Here is a 23,072-nt window from a genome sequence, read left to right on the forward strand (position 1 = left end):
AGACAGTTGCTATTCAGACATTCATTCGTGTCTGACTCTCCATGACCCAGTAGATCATACTATCTATGGGGTTTTCTTGGCAAAGACACTGGAGTGGTTTGCCATTTCCTTCTCAGATGGATTAGGGAAAACAAAGGTTAAGTAACTTGCTCAGGATTACACAACTAGTTAGTGTCTGAGGTTGGATTTGAACTCAGGTCTTCCTGACTCCAGGATCAGCATTTTATTCACTGAACATCTATCTGTCTACCCTGTACATACTATTGAGGGTATCCAGATATCTATTTGTAGATCTCTATTATAGAAATATACATAGTAAATCTACTATATTAGATATATACAGTAGATTTAATAGTATAGTAGTAATTTAGCATCTATATAGTAGAACTGCTATAGTAGATATGAAATATATAGTAGGTATACTATAGTATCTACATATGCTATAGCAAACATGCTATATATCTAGTGTTTGTATGTGTGTATATATGTATATATATGTATATATAGCATATGTATGTGTGTGCATACATACACACCAGATATGTACTATTTCTATATAGAGATATTATATGTGTTTTTCTTTTGGAGATTTCAGGCCTTCTGCTATAGTACTGTGTTTATTTTTTGTTTTAAAACATTTTTTATTTTACTGATACTTATTTTCTTTTTGTTTTTGGTGGGGCAATGAGGGTTAAGTGACTTGCCCAAGGTCACACAGCTAGTGTCAAGTGTCTGAGGCCAGATTTGACCTCAGGTCCTCCCAAATCTAGGGCTGGTCTTTATCCACTGAGCCACCTAACTGCTCTAATACTTCTTATTATATCATATTCATTTCTGAATATCTTTCCCCTTCTGTATAATAGAGCTTGAAAAAGAAAAAATATAGCCAAACCAATTAATACAATTAATTATCTTTCTTTATAGTCTAAATAACATTCCATAGCTATATCTTTCATCTCTTCGACACGGGGTGGGGGGGGAGAAGAGGTATAGTTTCTCATTTCTCCTCTGTGATGAAACTTGGTCAGCTTTACTTTCTTGTTTTTTTTCTATTTACATTATCATAACCATCGTGTACATTGTTTTCCTGTTTCTGTATCAGTTCCTGTATCTTCCCGTGTTTCTGTGAATTCTATATTTTTTCATCATGGTACAGTAATATTCCATTGCATCCACGTACCACAATCTGTTCAGCCATTTTCCAGTTAATAATACTTACTTTGTTCCCAGTTTTTAGTTACCACAACATGTACTGCAATGATTATTTTGGTGTATTTACTGGACCTTTCTTTAACTTTTTGAATCATATGCTCAGCACGGGGATCAAAGGGGCAAAGAAAATGAACATTTTAGTCTTTTTTTTTTTTTTGCATGATTACCAATTCTTTTCCAGAATAGTTGAAACAATACACAGTTCTGGCAAAGGTGGATCATGTATTTGTCTGTCCATAGCCTTTCCAACATTGTCCACTTCCATTTTTTGTCATCTTTGCCAATTTGCATATTGTTGGGTGAAATGAAGTAATAATAGGGCTATAATGTGTGTGTATATACATATCTATATCTATATGTAAATTTTATATATATATACACATATATACATTTATATAATAGAGCTGGAAAGGACCTTGAGGTTGCTGTAGTCTAACCACTTCTTTTTACAGACGAGGAAACTGAAGCCTTGTGGTTGACTGATTTTATTTTCCTAATAAGTGACAGAGCTATGATGAACCCAGGTCTTCTTGGTTCAATCCAGCTTCTCAGAATTATTTTGGTTTGCATTTAGAATTTTTTAATCTTATTTTTATTGATACTTTAAAATATCATATTCATTTCTGAATGTATCCTTCTCCTCTCCTCTCCCTAGCAACCCAGCTCTTGTCACAAAGTTTTAAAAAAAGGAAATAAAACCAGTTCTACAAAACCAATCAACACATCAACCCTGACAGTATGACAGTATGTGCAGTATTCAATGTCCATAGTACCTTACCTCTGCAGTGAAGAGAGGAAACTGCACAATATAGAATAGAATATGTGCATTCATTTAAGAAATACCACCTGATTGTAATATTTACTGCTTTTTCTATTATCCCCCAGTATAAAAAATATTACTTACAGCCTTGGAAAACAGGTGATACTGTTGGAATTCCAGAGTTTCAAGCAGAATTAAGTTAGTTGATAGGTGGCAGGTTAAGCAGCCTCTGTGTCTTGGGCCAAACGGGATAGGCCAGTCATGATACGAGATGGAGGTGGTCTGTCCCATTGTGGGGAGTCAGTTCCAGGTCTGCTTCTTCTCTATCCTAGGCCTACCTTGCTTCCTCTTCCTTTCCCAGTCATTTTCCTTTCCACCTTTCTGCTGTACATTTTCTAACTGCTTCTTTTCTATCAGAGGCAGTGTTTGGAGGTGGAGACTTTGGTGTCAGTCTTTTCTAAGACTGTTCTAGGACGGGTGGGGGGTGGGTGTAGGGAGAGAGCTACGTGGCAAAGCGAATAGAGTACCAGGCCTGGAATCAGTAAGCTCTGAGTTTAAATGTCACCTCAGATACTTGCTAGCTATGTGACCTTGGGCAAGTCACCACCCGTTTGCCTCAATTCCTCGTCTGTAACGTGAGGACACACTGGAGAAGGAAATGGCAAACTCCTCTAGCATTTTTGCCCTGAAAACACCATGGACAAAAGTCCATGGGGTCACACAGAGTAGTTAGATACAACTGAATAATAACAGTAATAAAGTTGCTGTGGGATGAATCAGGTTGAATAAAAGTCAGTTTTGTGCTGGCACAGGGACTTACTCATATGTAAAGTCACTACACTTTTTTTCAAGCCACCATGCGGAGTCGTAGTGTCCTTGAGAAGTCCATTTGCCTCATAGAGTCCTAGAAAACATCCACACTAGTTGCCTTAGGGCCTCTTTCTTATACATACATAGCCCGTTGATTCATGTGGCCACGAGCTGGGCTCATTGTTCTGCTAAGATGCTTTGTTGTGGTACATTAAACAACTTTGTATGTAGAATTGTAGCTTTCTGAGCTGGAAGGGACCTTCCCGCTCATCTCATTTGGGGCATCATAGAATTTAGAGTTGGAAAGACAGTTTAAATTGAACCCCCTTATTTTATTTAAAGAGTTTTGAGTTTTATTATTTGAGTTTTATTGAAGTCTTTTCTTTTTATATCACAGTAATGGAATAATTTCCAAACACACCCATCTCTCCTCCTTCACCAGTGAAAGCTTCCTTTGTAACAAAGTATGAAAAGCCAAACAGTTAAGCAAGATCATAGTACTCCACCTAACTAACCAAAGGAAGGATGGGCAGTTTCTAATGTCTTATCTAGGGCTGGCCATCTATAGAATTACGCAGTGTTAGGTTTTGTTTATTCTCTTCATTGATTTAATAATATGGTATTAATGTACATTGTTTTATTGGTTCTGCTTATGGGTGTCAGTTCAGAAAAAAATTTCCTATGTTTCTGTGTCTTCCTCAATTTGTCATTCCTTATAGTATTTATTCCAAAATGGGTAAAGCCCTGGTCTTGGAGTCATGAAAACCCGAATTCAAATGTGGCCTCAGATACTTATTAGCTGTGTGACCCTGGGCAAGTCACTTAGCCTTGTTTGTCTCAGTTTCTTATCTGTAAAATGAGCTGGGGAAGGAAATGGTAAACCACTCCACCAGTGTCTTTACCAAGAAAACCCCAAAAGAGGTCATGGAGAGTTGGAAATAATTGAACAACTAACATCCTTTGCACGGTATGGTAATGATTCTTTTACATCTTTCCTTGTGGCCCTCTGTTACCTTCTTTCTCCCCATTTGGAAAAGCATCTTCTATACCAGACCTCTTCTGTCAGAGGCACCTCTTCTATGAGAAAATTAATACACCAAGTTTTGGAACTCTGCCCTGGGCTGAGTGAGCTCACCTAACCCACTAATTATGCCTAGCTGGCCTTAGACCATGCTTCACATCCTATTCGACCATGCACTCTGATCTTGCTGTTCCCCCTGTTTTCTGCATGAGTGCAGCCACCTTCATCCTTCTCTTCCTACCTTTCTATCCCTCATTCTACATAATTAGTTTGACCACTGTTTAGGAACAGGAGCCATTACTTTGTAGATACATGGTCAGAGGCTAAAAAAAGGGAGTTCTCAAAAGAAGAAAGGTGCGGACTATGAACAGTAATATAAAAATGCCCTAAATTACTAATAATGAGAGGAATGCAAATTAAACCAACTCAAAGGTTCTGTATTATCAAAAGATGGTGGAAAAGAAAATGGCCTGTTGTTGGACAGACTATAGGAGGACACACACACTCCTGCTGTGAATTGGCCCAAGCATTCTGAAAAGCAATTTGGAACTATATCCCCAAAGCAATGAAACTGTGCATGTTCTTTGGCCCCATAATACCACTGCTATACTGTATCCCAAAGAGTTCAAAACAGGGGGAAAGCACTTTTTGTTAGAGCAAAAAAACTGGAAACAGAGTCGATGTTTATCAATTGGGGAAAGACTGAACGAGTTATGTATGGTATATGAATATAATGGAACATTATTATGCTGTAGAGAGGATTTGAAGAAACTTGGGAGGCCTTAAATGAAGTGATGCAAAGCAAAATGAGCACAACCAGGAAGACAATTTGTACAACTGCAACATTGTAAAGGAAAACAACTTTGAACGACTTAAGAACTGTGATCACTGTTGAGTCACAGTTCCAGAGGCCTGATGAGAATTCATGTGGCTTTCCTCTTGGCAGAAGGATGATACACTGGAGGTGCAAAATGAGCCATACGGTCTTTTTTTTTTTTGGAGGCAATGGGGGTTAAGTGACTTGCCCAGGGTCACACAGCCAGCAAGTGTCAAGTGTCTGAGGCCATATTTGAACTCAGGTCCTCCTGAATCCAGGGCTGATGCTCTATCCACTGTGCCACCTAGCTGCCCCAGCTTATGTTGTCTTTTAAAAATTCTCTGTTGGGGCAGCTGGGTGGCGCAGTGGATAGAGCAGCAGTCCTGGATTCAGGAGAACCTGAGTTCAAATACGGCCTCAGACACTTGACACTTACTGGCTGTGTGACCCTGGGCAAGTCACTTAACCCTCATTGCACCCCCCCCCAATTCTCTGTTATAAGGGATGATTTGCTGGGCACTGGGGCTGAGATAGATATACATCTACATGTGTATGTATGTGTATATATATATAAAGCAAACTAAAGAAATAAAAGATTTTTTAAAGAGAAAATCGTTACTGGCTTTGCTCATCATCCTTATGATTTCCCAGATAAAAACTGCCTTTCTTGGTTACCATTCCCTGTTTATATATCCTGTCCATTAGAATGTAAGCTCTTTGAGGACAAAGGTTGGCTCGCTTTTTTTTTTTTACTTGTATTTCTAGTGTCTGACATAATAGTTGCTCAATAAATGTGTTTTTATTCATTTATGCATGGCAATTTGTTTAGTTATTGCTCAATTAATTCTACTCACATTGTTCACAGGTTTTTGTGACATCTCTCTTAAATTTTGAATAAGGCTACTAGGTCTGGAGAGCTCAAGTGTTTTTTGCCTAAGGTTCTGTGACTCTTAAGTGGTAGTAGGATGGGAGTAGTGTCCTCCTGCCCTATAGGACTGTTCTCTTTACATGGTGTATTTCTTGAATTTATTTGATCGGGGACCAAAAATCCAATTTGAAGACAGTTATGAGATTAAGAAATGGATTTTTATTTATATTTTAAAATATCACCTAGATTTCCTTTGGTATCCTTCCCCTTCCCCTCCATCAGCTATCCTTTATAACAAAGAATTTTGTTTTTTACAAAAAGTAAGAAAAGAAAAAAACCCAGCAAATTCAATCGGTTCATGGAAAAAAATCTGACATCTAATGCTCCACACTTCGGGACTTTCACCTTTACAGAGGAACTGGGGAGGTATCTTCTCTTCATTGGGACCACACTTGTTCTTTATAGTTTCACAACTGTATAGATTATTTTGTGGTTGTTCCAGTGTTGTCATTGTGCTTATTATTTTCCTGGATCTGCTTACTTCACTTTTTGTCTTTACATGTTTCTTTGTATTTATGTTCCTTTTTTTTCTTATAGTACAGTAATAGTCTGTGGTGCATTCATGCACCACAGTTTGTTTAGGCATTCCTTAATTGATGGGCAGCTACTTTGTTTCCAGTTCTTTGCTACCACAAAAAGTGCTGCTATAAATATTTCTGTATATGGAACCTTTCTTTTTGTCAATGATCTCCTTGGGATATATGCCTAGCAGTGGAATCTCTGGGTCCAAAGGTATAGACATTTAGTTACTTTATTTGTATAATTCCAAATTTATTTTTTCAGTGGTTGTACCAAATCATAGCTCCACCAACAAAGTATTAGTGTGCTGTCATGAGATTTAACATTAGGGTGCTTTCTTCCTTTTTCATTCATTTAATTTAATTTATTTTATTTTTTTGATGAGGCAATTGGGGAATGGACATTTAGTTACTTTATTTGCATAATTCCAAATTTATTTTTTCAGTGGTTGTACCAAATCAAAGCTCCACCAACAAGGTATTAGTGTGCTGTCATGAGATTTAACATTAGGGTGCTTTCTTTCCTTTTCATTCATTTTATTTTATTTATTTAATTTTTTTGGTGAGGCAGTTGGAGTTAAGTGATTTGCCCAGGGTCACACTGCTAGTAAGTGTTAAGTGTCTGAGGCCAGATTTGAACGCAGGTCCTCCTGAATCCAGGGTCGGTGCTCTATCAGCTGCGCTACCTAGCTGTCCCCCTTTTTTGTTCATTTTTTTTTTGCAGGGCAATGGGGATTAAGTGACTTGCCCAGGGTCACACAGCTAGTAAGTGTCAAGTATCTGAGGCCAGATTTGAACTCAGGTCTTCCTCAATCCAAGGCCAGTGCTTTATCTGCTGCACCACCTAGCTGCCCCCGCCCCCTTTCATTCATTTTAACAAATTAACTTTCTGCAGGAAGTCAGGGGTTCTGATCTTCAGAAACTGCTCTCTGGTCTGTGACATAGTTGAGTTTATTTTTCTCTTTGAATTGGGTGCAAATCATTATGACTTTCAAGGAAAGAAGACAGAGCAAAGAATCCAAGGATCTCCCCTCTCTGTGCTTGCCTACATCTTATTCTGAAGACAGCCTGTATTTAGAAAGGATATGAGCTCCCCACTCACAGACATTACTTTGACAGGGCAACAAGTTTGACTAATATGGAAAATTAGATTCTTGGCATAGAATTTTAGAGCTGAAAGGGTTAAATGGTTAACCCTAGGCTGGTGCAGTGATTTGTTGGAAAGAGAACCTGGGCCAATGCTCTTTGGATCATTCTGTGTTGCTACTTCCATGATCCACAGCTGGTACACTCATATTAGAACTTCTTGTTCTTGTTCTCGTTCTTATTCTTGTTCTTGTTGTTCTCCTTCTTCATCAGGAAGTCAACATAAGTAAGGATACTGTTAAGGCAGTGTAGCAGCGTTGACCTTGGCAGTGGATTTGGTCTAGGAATTTTATTCTTTTTAACTTTGAGCAGTTAGGAACTCAGTGAAATTCAATCTTTTTGTTTGTTTGTTTTTTGCGGGGCAATGGGGGTTAAGTGACTTGCCCAGGGTCACACAGCTAGTAAGTGTCAAGTGTCTGAGGCCGGATTTGAACTCAGGTACTCCTGAATCCAGGGTGGGTGCATTATCCACTGTGCCACCTAGCTGCCCTGAAATTCAATCTTAATAGCTTTAAGAGAGCTGATGTGGTGGTTTTTCTTTTTTTCCTTTTTAAAGGGCAATGAAAAAAGGTTCACTATGAGGCTAACTCTTGCTACTGTCATTCTCTGTCCCTATAGGCAAATCCTTTATGCTCATTTTATTTAATTTTTACTAATGAATTAAACTGAATTTTTTTTATGTTTACTTCAAAGGAAAGTAACATCTGCCTTGAGCTGAGATGAGTCAGTGCAAAGATAAGCAATCTTTGCCTCTTCCTTGGTTTCATGTTTTTAGGAGAACTTTGCATCTGGGTTCTAGGGATGCTGATAGAATCTAGAAACCCAAGGATCAGGAAACAGGAGGGATGGGTGGTCTGTAGAGGTTCATGAAGAGAGGTACATGAAGAGGGATGTAGCTATGGTGAAGATTGGTGGGCTAGTTTCTGCAGCATGTAGACTACTATTTGCCTACAGGAAGGTGAGTCTCTGTTCCAAATTATATTGAAAGAAAATTCTGTGAACTTAATACTTTATATACAGCCTATTTCCCCCCTTTGGGGAATTGAAAAAATTCATAAGCAAGTTCACAGTGATACCTTGATTAAAGAGGAATTCACTGATAATGAAGACAAAGTATACTTTGTAAAAAAAAAAGAGAAGAAAAAGAAAAGGACAAGGATAAAACCCTACAAAACTTCTCAAACCTTGCAAAGCAGAGCTGCCAGAATAATCCTCCTAATGCATACTTCTAACCATGTCACACCTCTGCTCAAAACCCATTAGTACTTCCTCCACTAATCGCTAGGATAAAATATAAAGTTCTTTCCTTGGCTTTTTTTTTTTTTGCAGGGCAATGACTTACCCAGGGTCACATGGCTAGTAAGTGTCAAGTGTCTGAGGCCGGCTTTGAACTCAGGTCCTCCTGAATCCAGGGCCGGGGCTTTATCCACTGTACCACCTAGCTGCCCCCTCTTTGCTTGGCTTTTAAGGCTCTGCATGATCTGGCTGTTCTTTACCTTTCCAGAATTATTTCACACTACTCTCCTTAAAGTTATTTTTATTTATTCATCATCTTAACTTAGGGGTTCTTAGCCTGGTGTCCTTGAAATTTTTTTAATTTAAAAAAATTTTTGGGGGGCCCTGAATTTTTAAAAAAATATTTTATAACTGCATTTCAATAGAATTGATTCCTTTATAATTCTTTTTAGTTTATGCATTTAAAAACACTTTTCTGAGAAGGGGTACATAGGTTTCACTAGATTGTCCAAGGGTCCACAGTGGAAAAGAAATTAGGGACCCTTGTTTTCATATATCCTTCCTTCATCCAGGGACCCATCTATGATGAAGAATTGAACAAAAAGCAATGCAGCGAAACCTTATCAATCTATCAATGAAGACTGACAGTTCTGCATGTGGTATTCCACTGTCATAGTCTTCTTCTGCTTCAGTGAAGGGAGGGGGGATACTCTTTGTACACTGCTGTAATCCAGTCAGACTGCACTATTAGTTGTTTCCCGATTTTATCCTGTACCTTTCAGGGTGGGAGGGAATGAAGGCTGTCCCCCATACCTGGAAAGCACACACTCATTTCAGCTCCTAAAATCCTGTTTTTCCTTCACGATCCATTAAGATGCCTATTTCTTCCATGAAACCATATGTGATTCTACGTCAGATTTTCATAGAGTGCTTTGTCCTTTGCCCTCTTTACATCCTCCCTTGTATTATACTTAACTTGTGTTTGGGTGGTTTCCCTCCTATTAGACTTTAAACTCCTTGAGGTCAGAGTCTGGGTTTTTTTGTGTCTGTGCAAGGCGTATAGGAGGTACTTTATTGATGTCATGGTCCTCTTTGAGAATTAAGGACAAACAAGAGCAAGTGTTGCCTTGGATTGCCTGTATTCAGAAAGTTTGGGAAATATACTTCTAGGTATATCTTTTTTTTTTTTTTTTTTTTTTTGATGAGGCAATTGGGGTTAAGTGTCTTGCCCAGGGTCACGCAGCTAGTAAGTGTTAAGTGTCTGAGGCTGGATTTGAACTCAGGTCCTCCTGACTCCGGGGCTGGTGCTCTATCCACTGCGCCACCTAGCTGCCCCTAGGTATATCTTTTAATGTTTCTAGGTGATTGAAAGTTCATAGAACCAGCCCTTAGCACAATTGTGAAAATTTATCTTCTGAGTTTCCAGCTTTCCCTTTTGCTTCCCTTGGTACTTTGCTTCTCTTGGTACTCTTTCCTTCCTGTTCAGATCTCAGGGTCTCAGTACTTTCCCTCCCTTACCCCCCCCACCCAATTCCTTAGTATAGACAAGGATTTTCATCCTTTACTGTGATCTTTTCTGTACCGTGAACAATTCTATAATATGCTTCGGTGCATCTGCATGCTTGTCAGTGTGGGTACACCCTTCAGATTGGCTAAAATTGCTACCTACCCCATTCCTCTCTCATCCTATGTGAGGTATTGACTCTTATGCATATCCATAAATCCTCTGCCAGGGAACCTCTTGACATGCTGAAGGTTTTCCTCTAGGTCTCTTGACATTGGGTGGATACTGGGCGCCAATGGAATTCATTGTTAGATTGCCTGTTTGTTTATTCTTTATTTTCTACTACATTGTATTAGTAATACAATCTCTGTCATTATAATAGAGACAAAGTATGTACATCTAAGCTGATGAAAGAAAGGACTAGTTGAGATTGATTTGTTTTTTTTTTTTTTAGTAAGTTAAATAATTAGTATAAAATAAAAAACGGAAGGCCAGAAGCTGTTGTGCTAGCATTATTTTCCTCTGAACTAAATTTAAAATGCTTCAAATCATAAAGATTCAAATCCCAAACTTCTACAAATATCGGTGTAGTCCTGTCCAGTTGTTGAAGAAGTGGACTTCTAGTCTAGGCTATCACTTCTGACATCTTTAGAACAAAGAGTTCTCTGTGTGATAATGATAAGAACTGGGCAGCCTCAATCAAATGTTGTGGGGTGGGTGTGTGTGTCATTTTCAAAGCTCACTTTGTAGTGGTGTCTGGTTTTCACTTGCATCCTTGGCATTGGTGCTCTCTGATGGATGGAAAGTTCCACTTCCTGATGTCCACTAGTGCTGGATTTGGGGCAGAATTGAATTTAGATTCATCACATCCTTGTTCTGGACGCATCTATATGATACTTCAAATCAATATTCTTTAATAGAGGCCATTCCCATGCTGTTGATGTTGATAGGTGCTCATCTTTTCCTATATCCTTTCTGCAGAGCCAGGCTGATTATTGCTCCTATGAAGAGAAGGCCTAAAATGTCACCAAGGTGGGTAGTTAGAGATACAAAACCAGAATTCTCTACTGGTTCAGGGCAAATGGCACTTGGTAGGTCTACTTTAGTTTTCAGAGCGTGGAAATAGAGGATAACATTTTTAAAATGATAAAGTTGACAAAAGGAATGGATCTTAAAGGTCTTTTGGCTGCTTTTTCCTTGACATTTTTGTTTTTGCTTGGGAATTTTCTTATTAAGGCTTTAATATGGAGTTAGGAAGACCTGGGTCTGAATCATGCCTTTGATGCTTATTAGATGCTATAAGCAAGTCATTTAATCTCCCAGAGCCTTAGTTGATATATGTATAAAATGGGGGTATTTGTTGAATATAGAACAACACAAAACTAGCAGAACATTCTTCATATTGACATATTTTTATTGAGCAACTACTATGTGTAGGAAAAATTATTTAGTATGACATGGAGTCCTTGGCCTTGAATGGCTTATAACCTAGTTGAAGAGGCAGGATATATTTCACAAGCTCTGCCTCTCAGATATAGAATTCTTGAAGTTTTCTAAAGCGCTTTCCATTTCATCACCCTGTGGACATATCTGAACTGAGCTAGATGACAGTGCTTGGATGATCGTCATACGGTCCACTACTGGGCTGGTGCTTGGAGACTTTTCAGGTTGGTAGAATCTGCTGGAATAATATAGTAAGAACAGGTATGGAATAATCATCAAAACTTATGATGTCTTTTAAACCTTAAAATTGTTCTCCCTAGAATCCAGTGAGGTAGATGAGGAAACTGAGGCTTGCACAAGTATAGTGACTACTTAGAGGATCATAGTACTTAGAGCTGTAGAAGTACCTTTGAGATCCTTTACCTCTCATTTCATAGATGGGAGAGGATAAATGACTTATCTATGAGTCTCTGTGGGCAGTAAGTATCAGAGCCAAAATTTTAACCCCAAGCTTCTACCTCCAAATTTGGTCCTCTTTTGTACTGCTACTTTATTTACTTCTCCAGCATGGTTATTGAGAGCCCTTTGAAGTGGGGGGAAGCTGGGACTTAGACTAGCCTTGAACAAAATGTAGACTTTAGACACTTTGGGATGGAGGGGGAGGCTATTTTAGGCAGGGGAAACAGTGTCAACAAAGGAATGGTGGTGCAAAAGTGCTTTATTTGCAAGGTAGATTTCAAGGGATGATAAAGAGAGGTTTGACTGGTATATATAGTTAGTATATATGGTTAGCTTTCATATATGTATGTACATAAATATAAATGCTGATGGGAGAGGTGCCAGATTGATTGTGAAGGGGGCCTTGAATGTTAAACCAAGAAATTTGGATTTTATCCTATCTATGTACCTATCCATCTATTGATCAATTGATAGATAATGTGCAATCATTAAAATTTTGGTCAGAGGAACAATATTTGCATAGTAGCATTTTAGAAAAATTAACCTGGCATAACTATAACTAGCGAGCTAGAAGGGACTTTAGAGATTGTCTATTCTAAATCTCATCATTTTACAGATGAGGATATGTAGGTTCATAGACCTTAAGTGACTTTATCAAGATCACACAGGTGGGTGGATTGATTTGAATGGGGAGAACCTTTTATGAAATTTCATGTGTGAGATGATGAGAGCCACTAGGGTGGCAATAGTGGGAATGAAACTGAAGAAGCCGTAGGACACTGTGTGTGTGGGGGTGGGGGGACGGAGGGAGGGGACGGGTGGGAGGGAATGTGCAGAGACTCAAGAAACAGATGCTTGGAAGATTGGTGATGGTAATAATCACAATTCATAAATAATAGCAAATTGTACTTACTTGTATCACATAAAACAACCTTGTGAAGTAGGTGCCATTGATGGAAGTAGAAAAATATATGGAAGGGAAATTTTTTTTGGGGGGGGTGGGGAAGATGGTGCAGAGGGGTTAGGAAGAATGAGAACTGAGAAAAAATCTATTAGGTTTGGTGATTTGAATGTTATTTATGACTTGATAGATATAGCAGTTTCAGTTGAAGTGGTCAAGGTGGAGATAATTTGTTTTCAAGGGGTTAATGAGACAGTGGATAATGAGGCAGAAGTAGCAATAAAAATATTTATTGACTCTTATGTAATGCTTTATCATTTACAAAGCACCCTGTGAAATAGTTGGTGCAAGTATAATTATCCCTTGCTATAGAATCAATTGATCAATAAGCATTTGTGACTTACTATATGCCAGGCCCTGTGCTAAGCATCAGGGAGACAAAAAAAAAAAGACAACAGCCCCTGTCCTCAGGGAACTTATATTCTAATAAGGAAAAAAGGCACATACATAAATAGGTATATTCAAGCTACATAGAGGATAGATATAAGATAACCTCTGAGAGGAAGACATTAGCACATGGGGAAGACAGGAAAAGTAAATGAACAAAATTTTGAAGGAAGTTAGGGTTACTAAAAAGTGGAGGCGAGGAGGGAAAACATTTTAAGGAATGGGGAAGAACCCATGCAAAAGGACAGAGCTCAGAGAATAGAATGTGGTATGGGAAGAATAGCAAGAGACTATAGAGAGACCGTGCAAAAGAATTATGGGTAAAGGTGGAAAGGGACCAGCTTCTGACAAGCTTTAAATGCCACAAGAAGAAGTGAAACTCAGACTACATGCCAGATGTAGCATTTAGAGCCAGAAAAATCTGTTATAAGTTGTGACTCTGCTGCTTCCTTCCTATGTCACCTGTCAAAGTGCTTTCATTATTGTGGACCTCAGTTTTTTTCATCTGTAAAATCAGGGATTTGGATAGGTTAAGCCAACTTTCTTGTGATCACCCGTTTAGTAAGTTAGAGCTGGACTTGAAATCAAGTTTTTGGACTTAAAAAGGTCAGTGCTCTTTCTGTGACACTTACACTGCCTCTCAAGAACTAACTATTCTTTCTTTTTTTTTTGAAGTTTGACTTTTATTTCTCATCCTCGAATTGTAAAAGTCGCAAACACCTTCCTAATTGTGGTGTAGAAAGGAAGGAAAAGAATTTAAAATACAACTGGTTTTTAAATTATTCCCCATGGTACCAGTGGCTGTATGAAGATCACTTGTAAACTTGAAATATTAGTTATTTAAATTTTAGTCTCATGTGCTCAAACTGTTGCTTCAGTTACAGTTTTGCTGCATTTCATATTATCTTAATAATAATAATCAGTAAATTAGACAGCTACTTGGTGAAAAAGTTCTATGAATTTTCTTGTTCTCCTAATAGTGGATGTTGAATTGGGTTCTTAATATAAGGGTCTTAGAACTTGGTGAACTGCTTTTTTTTTCTTTGCAGGGGGGCGGGGTGGGTGGGAAGGAGATAGTATAAACTGTTGGGATGAAATCCATTTCTTGTAATCCCTCATCAGAAGCCAAGGGGGGGGGGGTGGGGAGAGGGAGGGGGAGGAGAGTGTCACTAACTATTCTTTAGAACACTAGATACTTTTAGAGAGTACATTAAAAAAATATGTATTTTTAGATAGAGGGTTTGAATTTATCCCTGAAATTCTTTTATTATTCCTAACATTAGTAATGATAATAAGACACTTAAAATGCCTCAAAAATGCCTCTATGTAGTGTTTTTTATTTTTAAATCAGTTAATCAATAAACATTTATTAAGTGCTTTCTATGTGCCAGGCACTGTGCCAAGTGTTTTTCATGCATTATCTTATTTGATCCTCAATGAAAGGGAATGTGTAACTGTGGTCCAGGTTAACTCACAGCCAGGGCTGCACAGCAGAGGACTGAAACATATTAAAATGTAACTGGGAAATGTTCAACAAAATAAATAAAAATGTAATAAAACAGAGATGATGTTAGTTTGTGTTTTTCTAAGTTGATATGCTGCCGGCGGGGATCCATTTCTATTTAAGTTTGATATGTTGCTGTGCTGGGTCCAGGCCTTGCTTGGCCATGTTAGATCCAAATGGTAATTTGGGCACTTAGAAGATTATTGAGGGTCTCCTTTTTGTTCATTCTTCTTTCTTCAGGTGTCTGCTTCTCTATTCTTTCTCGGTTCATTAGTATTTCATCCTCGTTGGATATCCAGAGAAATGAAAGGTGTCACCTCATACTGGTCAATTTTGCTTTCTATAAACAGGTGGTTGTTTTGGGATGGGAGGCTGAAGTGATTTGATAAACTGAGGTATTTGGATTTACTGTAAGATTTTTATTTGTTCATATGCTACCTCCTGGTAACCTGGAAAATTGAAACTTCATTATTAAATTATTTTAGTAATTTAAAACAAAAATTCAGAAATGTTTCATGAAATTTATAGCTCTATTAAATAATGTTTTTTTTTTAACAGTTTCTATGCAGATTTTGGACCTCTGAACTTGGCAATGGTATACAGATATTGCTGTAAACTTAACAAGAAACTAAAGGTGAGTTTATTTTGGTATGAGAACTTTATGAAGTTTGATACAATTGATTCTGACCAAGAGTTTGCTGTGTACAGACCATTTTGTTGTGTTATCCTTAAACTCTGGGAGTTTGTGGGGATGCTTGTCCACCCACTCACCACCTGAAACTGATCCTGTTGAGTTCACCACAAAGGACATGTTCACTTCTTTTACTTTTCAGGTTGGATTGAAATATGAACTGAGTGAAGTCACTGGAGTAGTGAGCTGAGAAATAAAGGGCAAATCCTCTTAGGTTTTCATTAATGAGCGTCTCTCAAATTCCCAACTAGGATAATCTTCCTGAAACCTTTATGTCTACCCTGGAACATTGTTACCCGGTGATATGATCCATGATTACATGGCAACAGCTCTAGAAGTGAACTTTGTTTTGCTTCATAAAGACCTAACTTTGGTTCTACTTTTTTTTTTTTGGTTCTACTTTAAAGTGCTTTGTGTATACACACAGAATGCTTTATGTATATACATGCATACATATACACATTTATATATGTGCATATAAACCAGGATACCTTGAGTAATCTAGCAGTGATTTGTTAGAATGATCTTACCTTTTGTGGCTATAAGGGCCAGAAATGTCATGCTTAGATGTCTATAATATTGAATCTCTGTTTTTACTTCTATTACATACATATATGTATTTTGTTTTGCTTTAACATTCTACATGCATGTGAAAGATATTATGCCTACATTCTTCGATATTGTTATTTTACTTTTTTGTCTTTTTTAAAAGCAGGATATTTAAAAAAGGTTTTGTTTCTTAATACAGAAAACTATTTAATCCATCTTTTCTACTTCAAATTTCTCAGGTAGATTGGTACTTAATGCAGATAATGAAAAATTAATGATAATTTCAATTCCAGGAGCAGAATTTTCACTTCAGCGATTAAATAAATAGCCACTTATTGAATTAGCCATCTGTAGTCTCTGCTCCTCTGCTGGTTATTAGTAAATTAGCACATTGCCTTAAACATAAAAGAATTTTTTTTTTTTTTGCGGGGCAATTGGGGTTAAGTGACTTGCCCAGGGTCACACAGCTAGTAAGTGTGTGTTAAGTGTCTGAGGCCGGATTTGAACTCAGGTACTCCTGAATCCAGGGCCGGTGCTCTATCCACTGCACCATCTAGCTGCCCCCAAAAGAATGTTGTTTTAAACATAAAATGTTTAAAATAAGAATGTTGTTTAAACATAAAAGAATTGTTGTGAATGACTGTAGTTGACCACAGTGTTAGGGAGAAATGATGGGCTGGTTAAGGTTAAACATTTGCCATGGAATATAGTAAAATGCACTGACTCTTGTAATTTCTCTAAAAATGCATTTTATTAATGCCTTTGGTTTTTATATCATAGTCTATTCTAGAATGACAAAACTCTCCCCTCCGCCAAATTGACAAATAAAAATATTTAAGCAAAAACATTCATTAGTGTGATAGGACTGAATGATGTCTTATATGGTTCTACCCATGTAGCCTCATATCCCCTCTGCCATTTTTGCCCTTTTAGAGAAGTGTGAAATACAGTGGAAGGAAACTATTGTAGTTGATACTAATGTATTATTAAATCTGTTACTGTCTATCTTTGTGGAAATGATTTTCAAAATATAATATGACTTGAAAACATACATAGGAAGGCATTTATCCATCATTAAACATGAGTTATAGTTTTCAAAGAACTGTTAATTCCTTTTAGCTTTCTGCTGAGGCAAATTATAGTTTAAAATATATACTTGAGATATTTGCATTCTTCAAAGACCATTTTTATGTAAAGTGTGTTTTTAATGGGTGAATTAATGGGGAAAGGGTAATCATAAATAATTGAAGGCTGTTCTTTCTTTTGGGGATTAAGTAATTTTTTTTTGCCTTTCTGATGTTATTTTTTAATGCACTTGGTGTAAAATGGGCGTTAACAATAACAATCTGGGAACTGATCCTGTTTTATGTGATTGACCAAAGAGGGAGGAGGTCACCGTTCAGAAAAAGTTGGCAGTATATTTACATTTAACCCAAAACAAATACAAAAGAGCAGACCTGGTGAGCAATGACCATTTTAAAGCCTAATGCATTCCCAACTGCGCAATATGGGTACATAAAGACTTTGGTTTTAGCCAGTTTTCAATTGTAACTTTCCCCAGCATTTCCCCCACCTCTAAACCATCCTGTCTACTAGTTCTCCTAAAGAACAGCTCTCATGAGATTGTTTTTCTGCCCTTCCAAACCTTTAGTGGCTTTCCATTGTCTTAAAATTAAAGTCTGACCTCATTATGTTGGCATTTAAGCTTCTTGAAAGAGAGGTTGCTAATCTGTTTCTCCAGGCAACACTCCAAAATGGACTACTTAACCCGAATATTTCTGATGTCTCATCTTTGATTATACAGTTTCTTTTTCTGTTCGGAGGGCCTATTTCTGTTCTCTAAGATGGCACATACTCAAATGCTGCCTTTCCTGATTAATCCTTTGCTTACTTCCTTTTCCTCTATCTACTGGTAGTAATTCTCCCCTCTCGATTCCCATGTTCCACTTGGTTTTTCATTGCTTTTTCGGTAGTAGAATGAGAGATCATAGGCTTGTAGATTTTGAGCCGAAATTGGAGAATTTGGACTCTTCCTTTTACAGATGATGAAACAGAGACCCAAATTTTGACTCCCAGCTCTGAAACCTTAGCTTTGTGGCCTTGGGCAAAGTACTTAACCACATAGAGCCTTCAGTGTTCTCATATGTTACAAAAAATGGAGATAATAATACCTATTTTATAGGATTGTTGTTAGGAAAAGCACCCTATAAATCTTAAATCATGATGTTAAATGTGAATTTTTGTCATCCTTTTTATTACATCATATGAAAACATACGTGTGTAATTGAAAACCTCTTAATAGATTATTAAGTCTCCATGAGGGTGGAGTCCTTTTCTTCTTCTTCATTGTATTCCGTTATAGTGTCTTGTATATAATAGGCACTTGGTCATAATAGCTGGAAGTTCTATACACAGCTAGTAAGTATCTGAGGCAGGATTTGAACTCAGGTCTTTCAAGTGCTTAAGTTCAACTCTCTATCTACCATGCCAACTAGCTGCCTAGTAAATATTTGTTTCATGAATTTGGAATGATTATTAGGTTTTAGTAGAGTTGCAGCTGTTAATTGAATTGTGAGAAATCTAGCCTCAAGCCTTAGGACTTGTTGATCCAAATAAGCTTCCTAGGTATTTTAGCTCTTCCTTAAAGCCAAACCAGGGTCCTTTGACATTTGACACCAGGGCATTTGTCACTCACTAACCCTAACCCTTGGCACTAAATTCCAGTTTAAGGATATTGTACCTCTGCTGCCACCACTGTAGCTGGTTGGCCTCGTTTGGCACCTGCTTCCCCTTTCTCTTCATACCATGGTTTGTCACAGTGATCACACCATAAGGATGGACTTTCAAGAGTTTATTCAAGTGAAAATTTTTTTTTTGTGGGGCAATGAGGGTTAAGTGACTTGCCCAGGGTCACACAGCTAGTAAGTATCAAGTGTCTGAGGCTAGATTTGAACTCAGGTCCTCCTGAATCCAGGACTGGTGCTTTATCCACTGTGCCACCTAGCTGCCCCCCCCCCCCCCCAAGAGTTTATTCAGAAGGGAAAAAGGAACCTGTTGAATAAGAAGTAATCTGTCAGAATGTGGTAATTAAAAGTTCATATGAAAGAAAAGTATCAAGTCTTAGGCCAAATTCCTTAATCTCTGATGGTTTAGGCTTAGCTGGCCCTCTGTCTCCAGGCCAAGAACCACACTGGGTTGCTTCACCACTGTGCTAAAAAAAGAGCATCTCTCACCAAAGATCATTTTCCAAGCTTTAGACCGGCCCATCTGACGACTGTGAATTGAACACATTGGTCCGTTTATTCTGTTATCTTAGGGTATCTCCATTGATCGAGAAGCCTTCTATTGCATAGTGAGCACAATTTGCCTACATTTCTACTTTATGCTATCACTCTATACTATCTAACTTTCCCTCCTCTTCCCCCCAACTGAGAGGAAAACCAGAAATACAAAAAAGGTAGAAAGCATCACCTTAGAAACATAATAAAGCACAACTCAGAAAGCACACAAGTGCCCATCCATCACTCTTGCCAAATACCTCATCTGCTCTGGCAGCCGAGGCTTGCTTCTCTTTCTCCTTTATTTGGAGGGATACCACTAAGATTCCTTTCCACTTTGAAATTCTGTGATTCTCATAAAGAACAAGTCTCCTGGGCTTTTTAGCATAACTAAAATGGGAAAGGACTGAAATGCAAGACTCTTAGAGAGGTAAAAGAATTACTGTCTCCAGAGAGATGGAGTGTCTTTAATGGATAAAAGTGTAGAATCATCCAGCAAATAGTCATTGGGTACCTCCTTTGTGCAAGGAACTAATTTAGGTGCCCTGGAATGATGGAAAGGAGATGTAGCTTTGGAACGGGGAAGAGAACACAGGCCTCTTTAGGAAATGTCACTCACTGAGCCTCAGTTTCTTAATTTGTAGAATGAGAAGTTAAATTTTCTTCCCATAAGGTCTTTCTCAGCCTTAACTTCTAAGCATTAGACATATGGCCCCTGCTATAAAGGAGCTTATGATCTAGTTGAAGAGACTTTTTTGTATAAGTATGTGAAAAGTTAAATAACAAGACAGGTATGATGGTATATTGTTTCGACGAGACTAGGGTTCAAATCTGTTCTCTGACTAGTGATCTGGTCACTAAATTCCTCTGAGAATCAGTTTTCCCAGTGGTAAAGTGGGGTTCATTAATTAAATCCATATTCTTACCTCACAGAGTTGTACTGACGATCAAATAAGGTAACATATAAAGCGCTTTGTGAACTTTAAAACATGAAAAGGAGCCAGTTATTATTATTATTGTATTTACAAGAGTAAGGATACAAGAGGCAACAGTTCAAGAGGATAGAATAATGGCCCTATAATTGTACAGACAGACTCTAATTATGAGTAGACCATTTAAAGGAGATCCTTGTGAACCAGTGTTCTAAGGAGAGCTTCATTGTTGAATTATTTCAGTTGTGTCTGATTCTCTGTGACCCCATTTGGGATTTTCTTGGCAAAGATATAGTGGTTTGCCTTCTCCACTTCATTTTATAGGATGAGAAACTGAGGCAAACAGGGTTAAGTGACTTGCCCAGGGTCACAGAGTTCCTCAAATGTCTACAGCTGGACTTGAACTCAGGTCCTCCTGATTCCAGGGTCAGCACTCTATTCGTTGCACCACCTGATGAGAGCTTTAGACAATCTAATTCATTTTTTAAAAATCTCATTCCAACTCAGTCATCTTAGTGTTTTAAAAAACATGTTAAGATAAGATAACAAGTTTCTTTTAGCAATTTGTTCCAATGTCTCTTAATTGGAAATATTCTTGAGGTCTAACTGAAAGCCTTCCAGCTTTGACCTAATTCTATCTTGCAAATTTGATCTGGGTTTATGAAATGAATCCAACATTGGATCAGTGCCTTTGGCCCTAGTATTATGCAAAGGTTAATTTAAAAAATATACCAGAGATTCACAATTTAGTGAATTTGTGCTATTCTGGCCAAATACATACTAGGGAAAGAAACCTAGCTATCTTTGCTTAAGATTCAGGTCATACTGCCATGGGCTAGTTTCTCTGAATTTCCTGTTCTAATGTGATTTCGAAAAGTTCTTAGTTTGTTTTCTTAATGTGTTTTGATGAAAGTCAGCATTGTATTTTCTGGTGGCCCTTGGAGGTAGGAGTTACCTGGGTTCAGATCGTGGATTAGTCTTGCTCCAGCCAGCTAGTGAGCTGAAAGACTATAGCCAGATCACTTAACCTCTTAGTACCCCAGGCATCTCTCTAAGACTCTAAGTTACTGAGAAGTTGCTTGTGAGTTTCCTACTTTTACTCTGTAAGGACCTTCTGATAAATTATAGTTTTCTGATAAGATTCCTTATGTTACCAGTAAGATTGCAATATATTAGGGGGGCAGCTAGGTGGTGTAGTGGATAAAACACCATCCCTGGATTCATGAGGACCTGAGTTCAAATGCTGCCTCAGACACTTGACACTTACTAGGTGTGACCCTGGGCAAATCACTTAACCCTCATTGCCCCGAAAAAAAGGTTGCAGTATACTCATTCCAGTACGATGCATAGAGCTGGCTTTCGTATTATGATCAGAGTAAATTAAAAAAAAAAAAGTCAGAATTGCGGAGCCACTTTTGTTTATGTAGTTACATATTGATTTCTGTCAGGTAGTAAGCCTTCTGTGCAGAGTGACCTTGGTTCTAATGTCCAGTTGATTAGAATGGAAAACTTCCCCAGCCCATGCTTATTTCTAAACTCCCTCCTTGTCTTTATAGATAGCAGAAAAGTATTTGCAGAGTGGTGGTCACATTTTATTGCTTTTTTAATGATTTTACCTGAAAAGAGTGGTATTGGAAGATGGAAGATTTGACAGGCATTCACAGTTTGAGGAACTACAAATGCAGTTTAAAGGAAAATGCCATCATTTGTTGAGAGATTAAGCTTACAGGGCTAACCAAAGGAGAATTAAACTATTCTATTAAAAAAAAACTCATTATTTAAAATAACTTCTTGAGATATACTTGGGAAGAAAAACCTGATCCTTCCCCAACACCTTCCAAGATCTGTTGAGGGTATGTTCCCTCCGCTCAGACAGCTTGAAATCCCTTTCTGTCTCAATGTAACAACCTTCTGGTGATGAACTTGTCTGAATTTCTTTAGGCTGTATCTCATGAATAGGCCTTAGAGACCTGTACTCAAAGGTTTTCCACAACTGTACTCTGCTGACTTAGCTTTCAAAAAACCCAGAGTCATCACTTCTATGACAAGATGAAGCAGGGGAGTTGGGATGTCCCACACATGCTTAATATTTAGAATTTGACATAAGCAAAATGTGATTGGGTCTGTTTATTTTTAATTTTCCTTAGAATGGAGCCACAGATCGAGAGAAAAATTAAGTGAAGGTCTTTGAAGGAAATAACTTTCTGTGGAGAGTGGAGTGTTGTTTGCTACAGTGATCCCTAATGTTGGATTTTTAATTCCTGTACTCAGGGGTGGGCTGGTAAATGTTTAACAATGAGATATTTTTGGGAAAAAAAAGCATGCATGACACTTTTAGGTTTAGTTTGCATTGTTCACATTTTCTCCATTTTATTAAGTCTGGTCTCTGGATAATCAATGAACCCTGATTTGTAGCATTTTTGCTACAAACATTCACAATGAAAATTTTAAAGTAGGTTTTTGGAGCGGGTCCAGCATACCACTGTCTATAATTATCTTGAAGTGTTTGGAATTTTCTGCCACACGTTTCTCTCACAAAATTTGGTGCCAAGTATGTGTTTGCAGGAGGGAGATTTGAGGAAGAAGGAGGGTGTCATAAAATAAGTAACCAGATTTGAATGTAATTTTAGTCTAATCTGGATGTCTGCTAGAACTCTGACTTAGTGAATGGAGCCTGCTCCCTTACCTGTTCCATCATGTATTGTTCCTCATGCCCTTGTTTTTATCTCAGATGTACTCATTTTAAAATCTATATTCTGGTTGAAGTTTATGTAGTTTAAATAAATGGCAATGGATGTTGCAGAAAGCACTAAAACTTTGGCATTTATCTTTTATCATCCCAATCAAATAGTAAGCATAAACAACTTGCTTTAAAACGATATTAGGGGGCAGCTAGGTGGCACAGTGGATAGAGCA

The 23,072-nt window shown here is 37.9% G+C and overlaps 1 protein-coding gene across 4 annotated transcripts in view; it reads left to right on the plus strand.

Annotated features, from left to right (window-relative positions):
• The window catches only part of CDC14A (cell division cycle 14A), a 230,831-nt gene that overhangs the window by 21,070 nt on the left and 186,689 nt on the right, over positions 1 to 23,072 (plus strand). For all 4 annotated transcript variants that reach the window (XM_044003007.1, XM_044003006.1, XM_044003004.1 and 1 more), the window contains exon 3: positions 15,265 to 15,340. In XM_044003007.1, coding sequence (XP_043858942.1) covers positions 15,265 to 15,340 — 76 coding nt within the window. The remainder of the gene's footprint in view (positions 1 to 15,264; positions 15,341 to 23,072) is intronic.

The sequence above is a fragment of the Dromiciops gliroides genome, chromosome 4, assembly GCF_019393635.1.
Source record: "Dromiciops gliroides isolate mDroGli1 chromosome 4, mDroGli1.pri, whole genome shotgun sequence".
Lineage (NCBI taxonomy): Eukaryota > Metazoa > Chordata > Mammalia > Microbiotheria > Microbiotheriidae > Dromiciops > Dromiciops gliroides.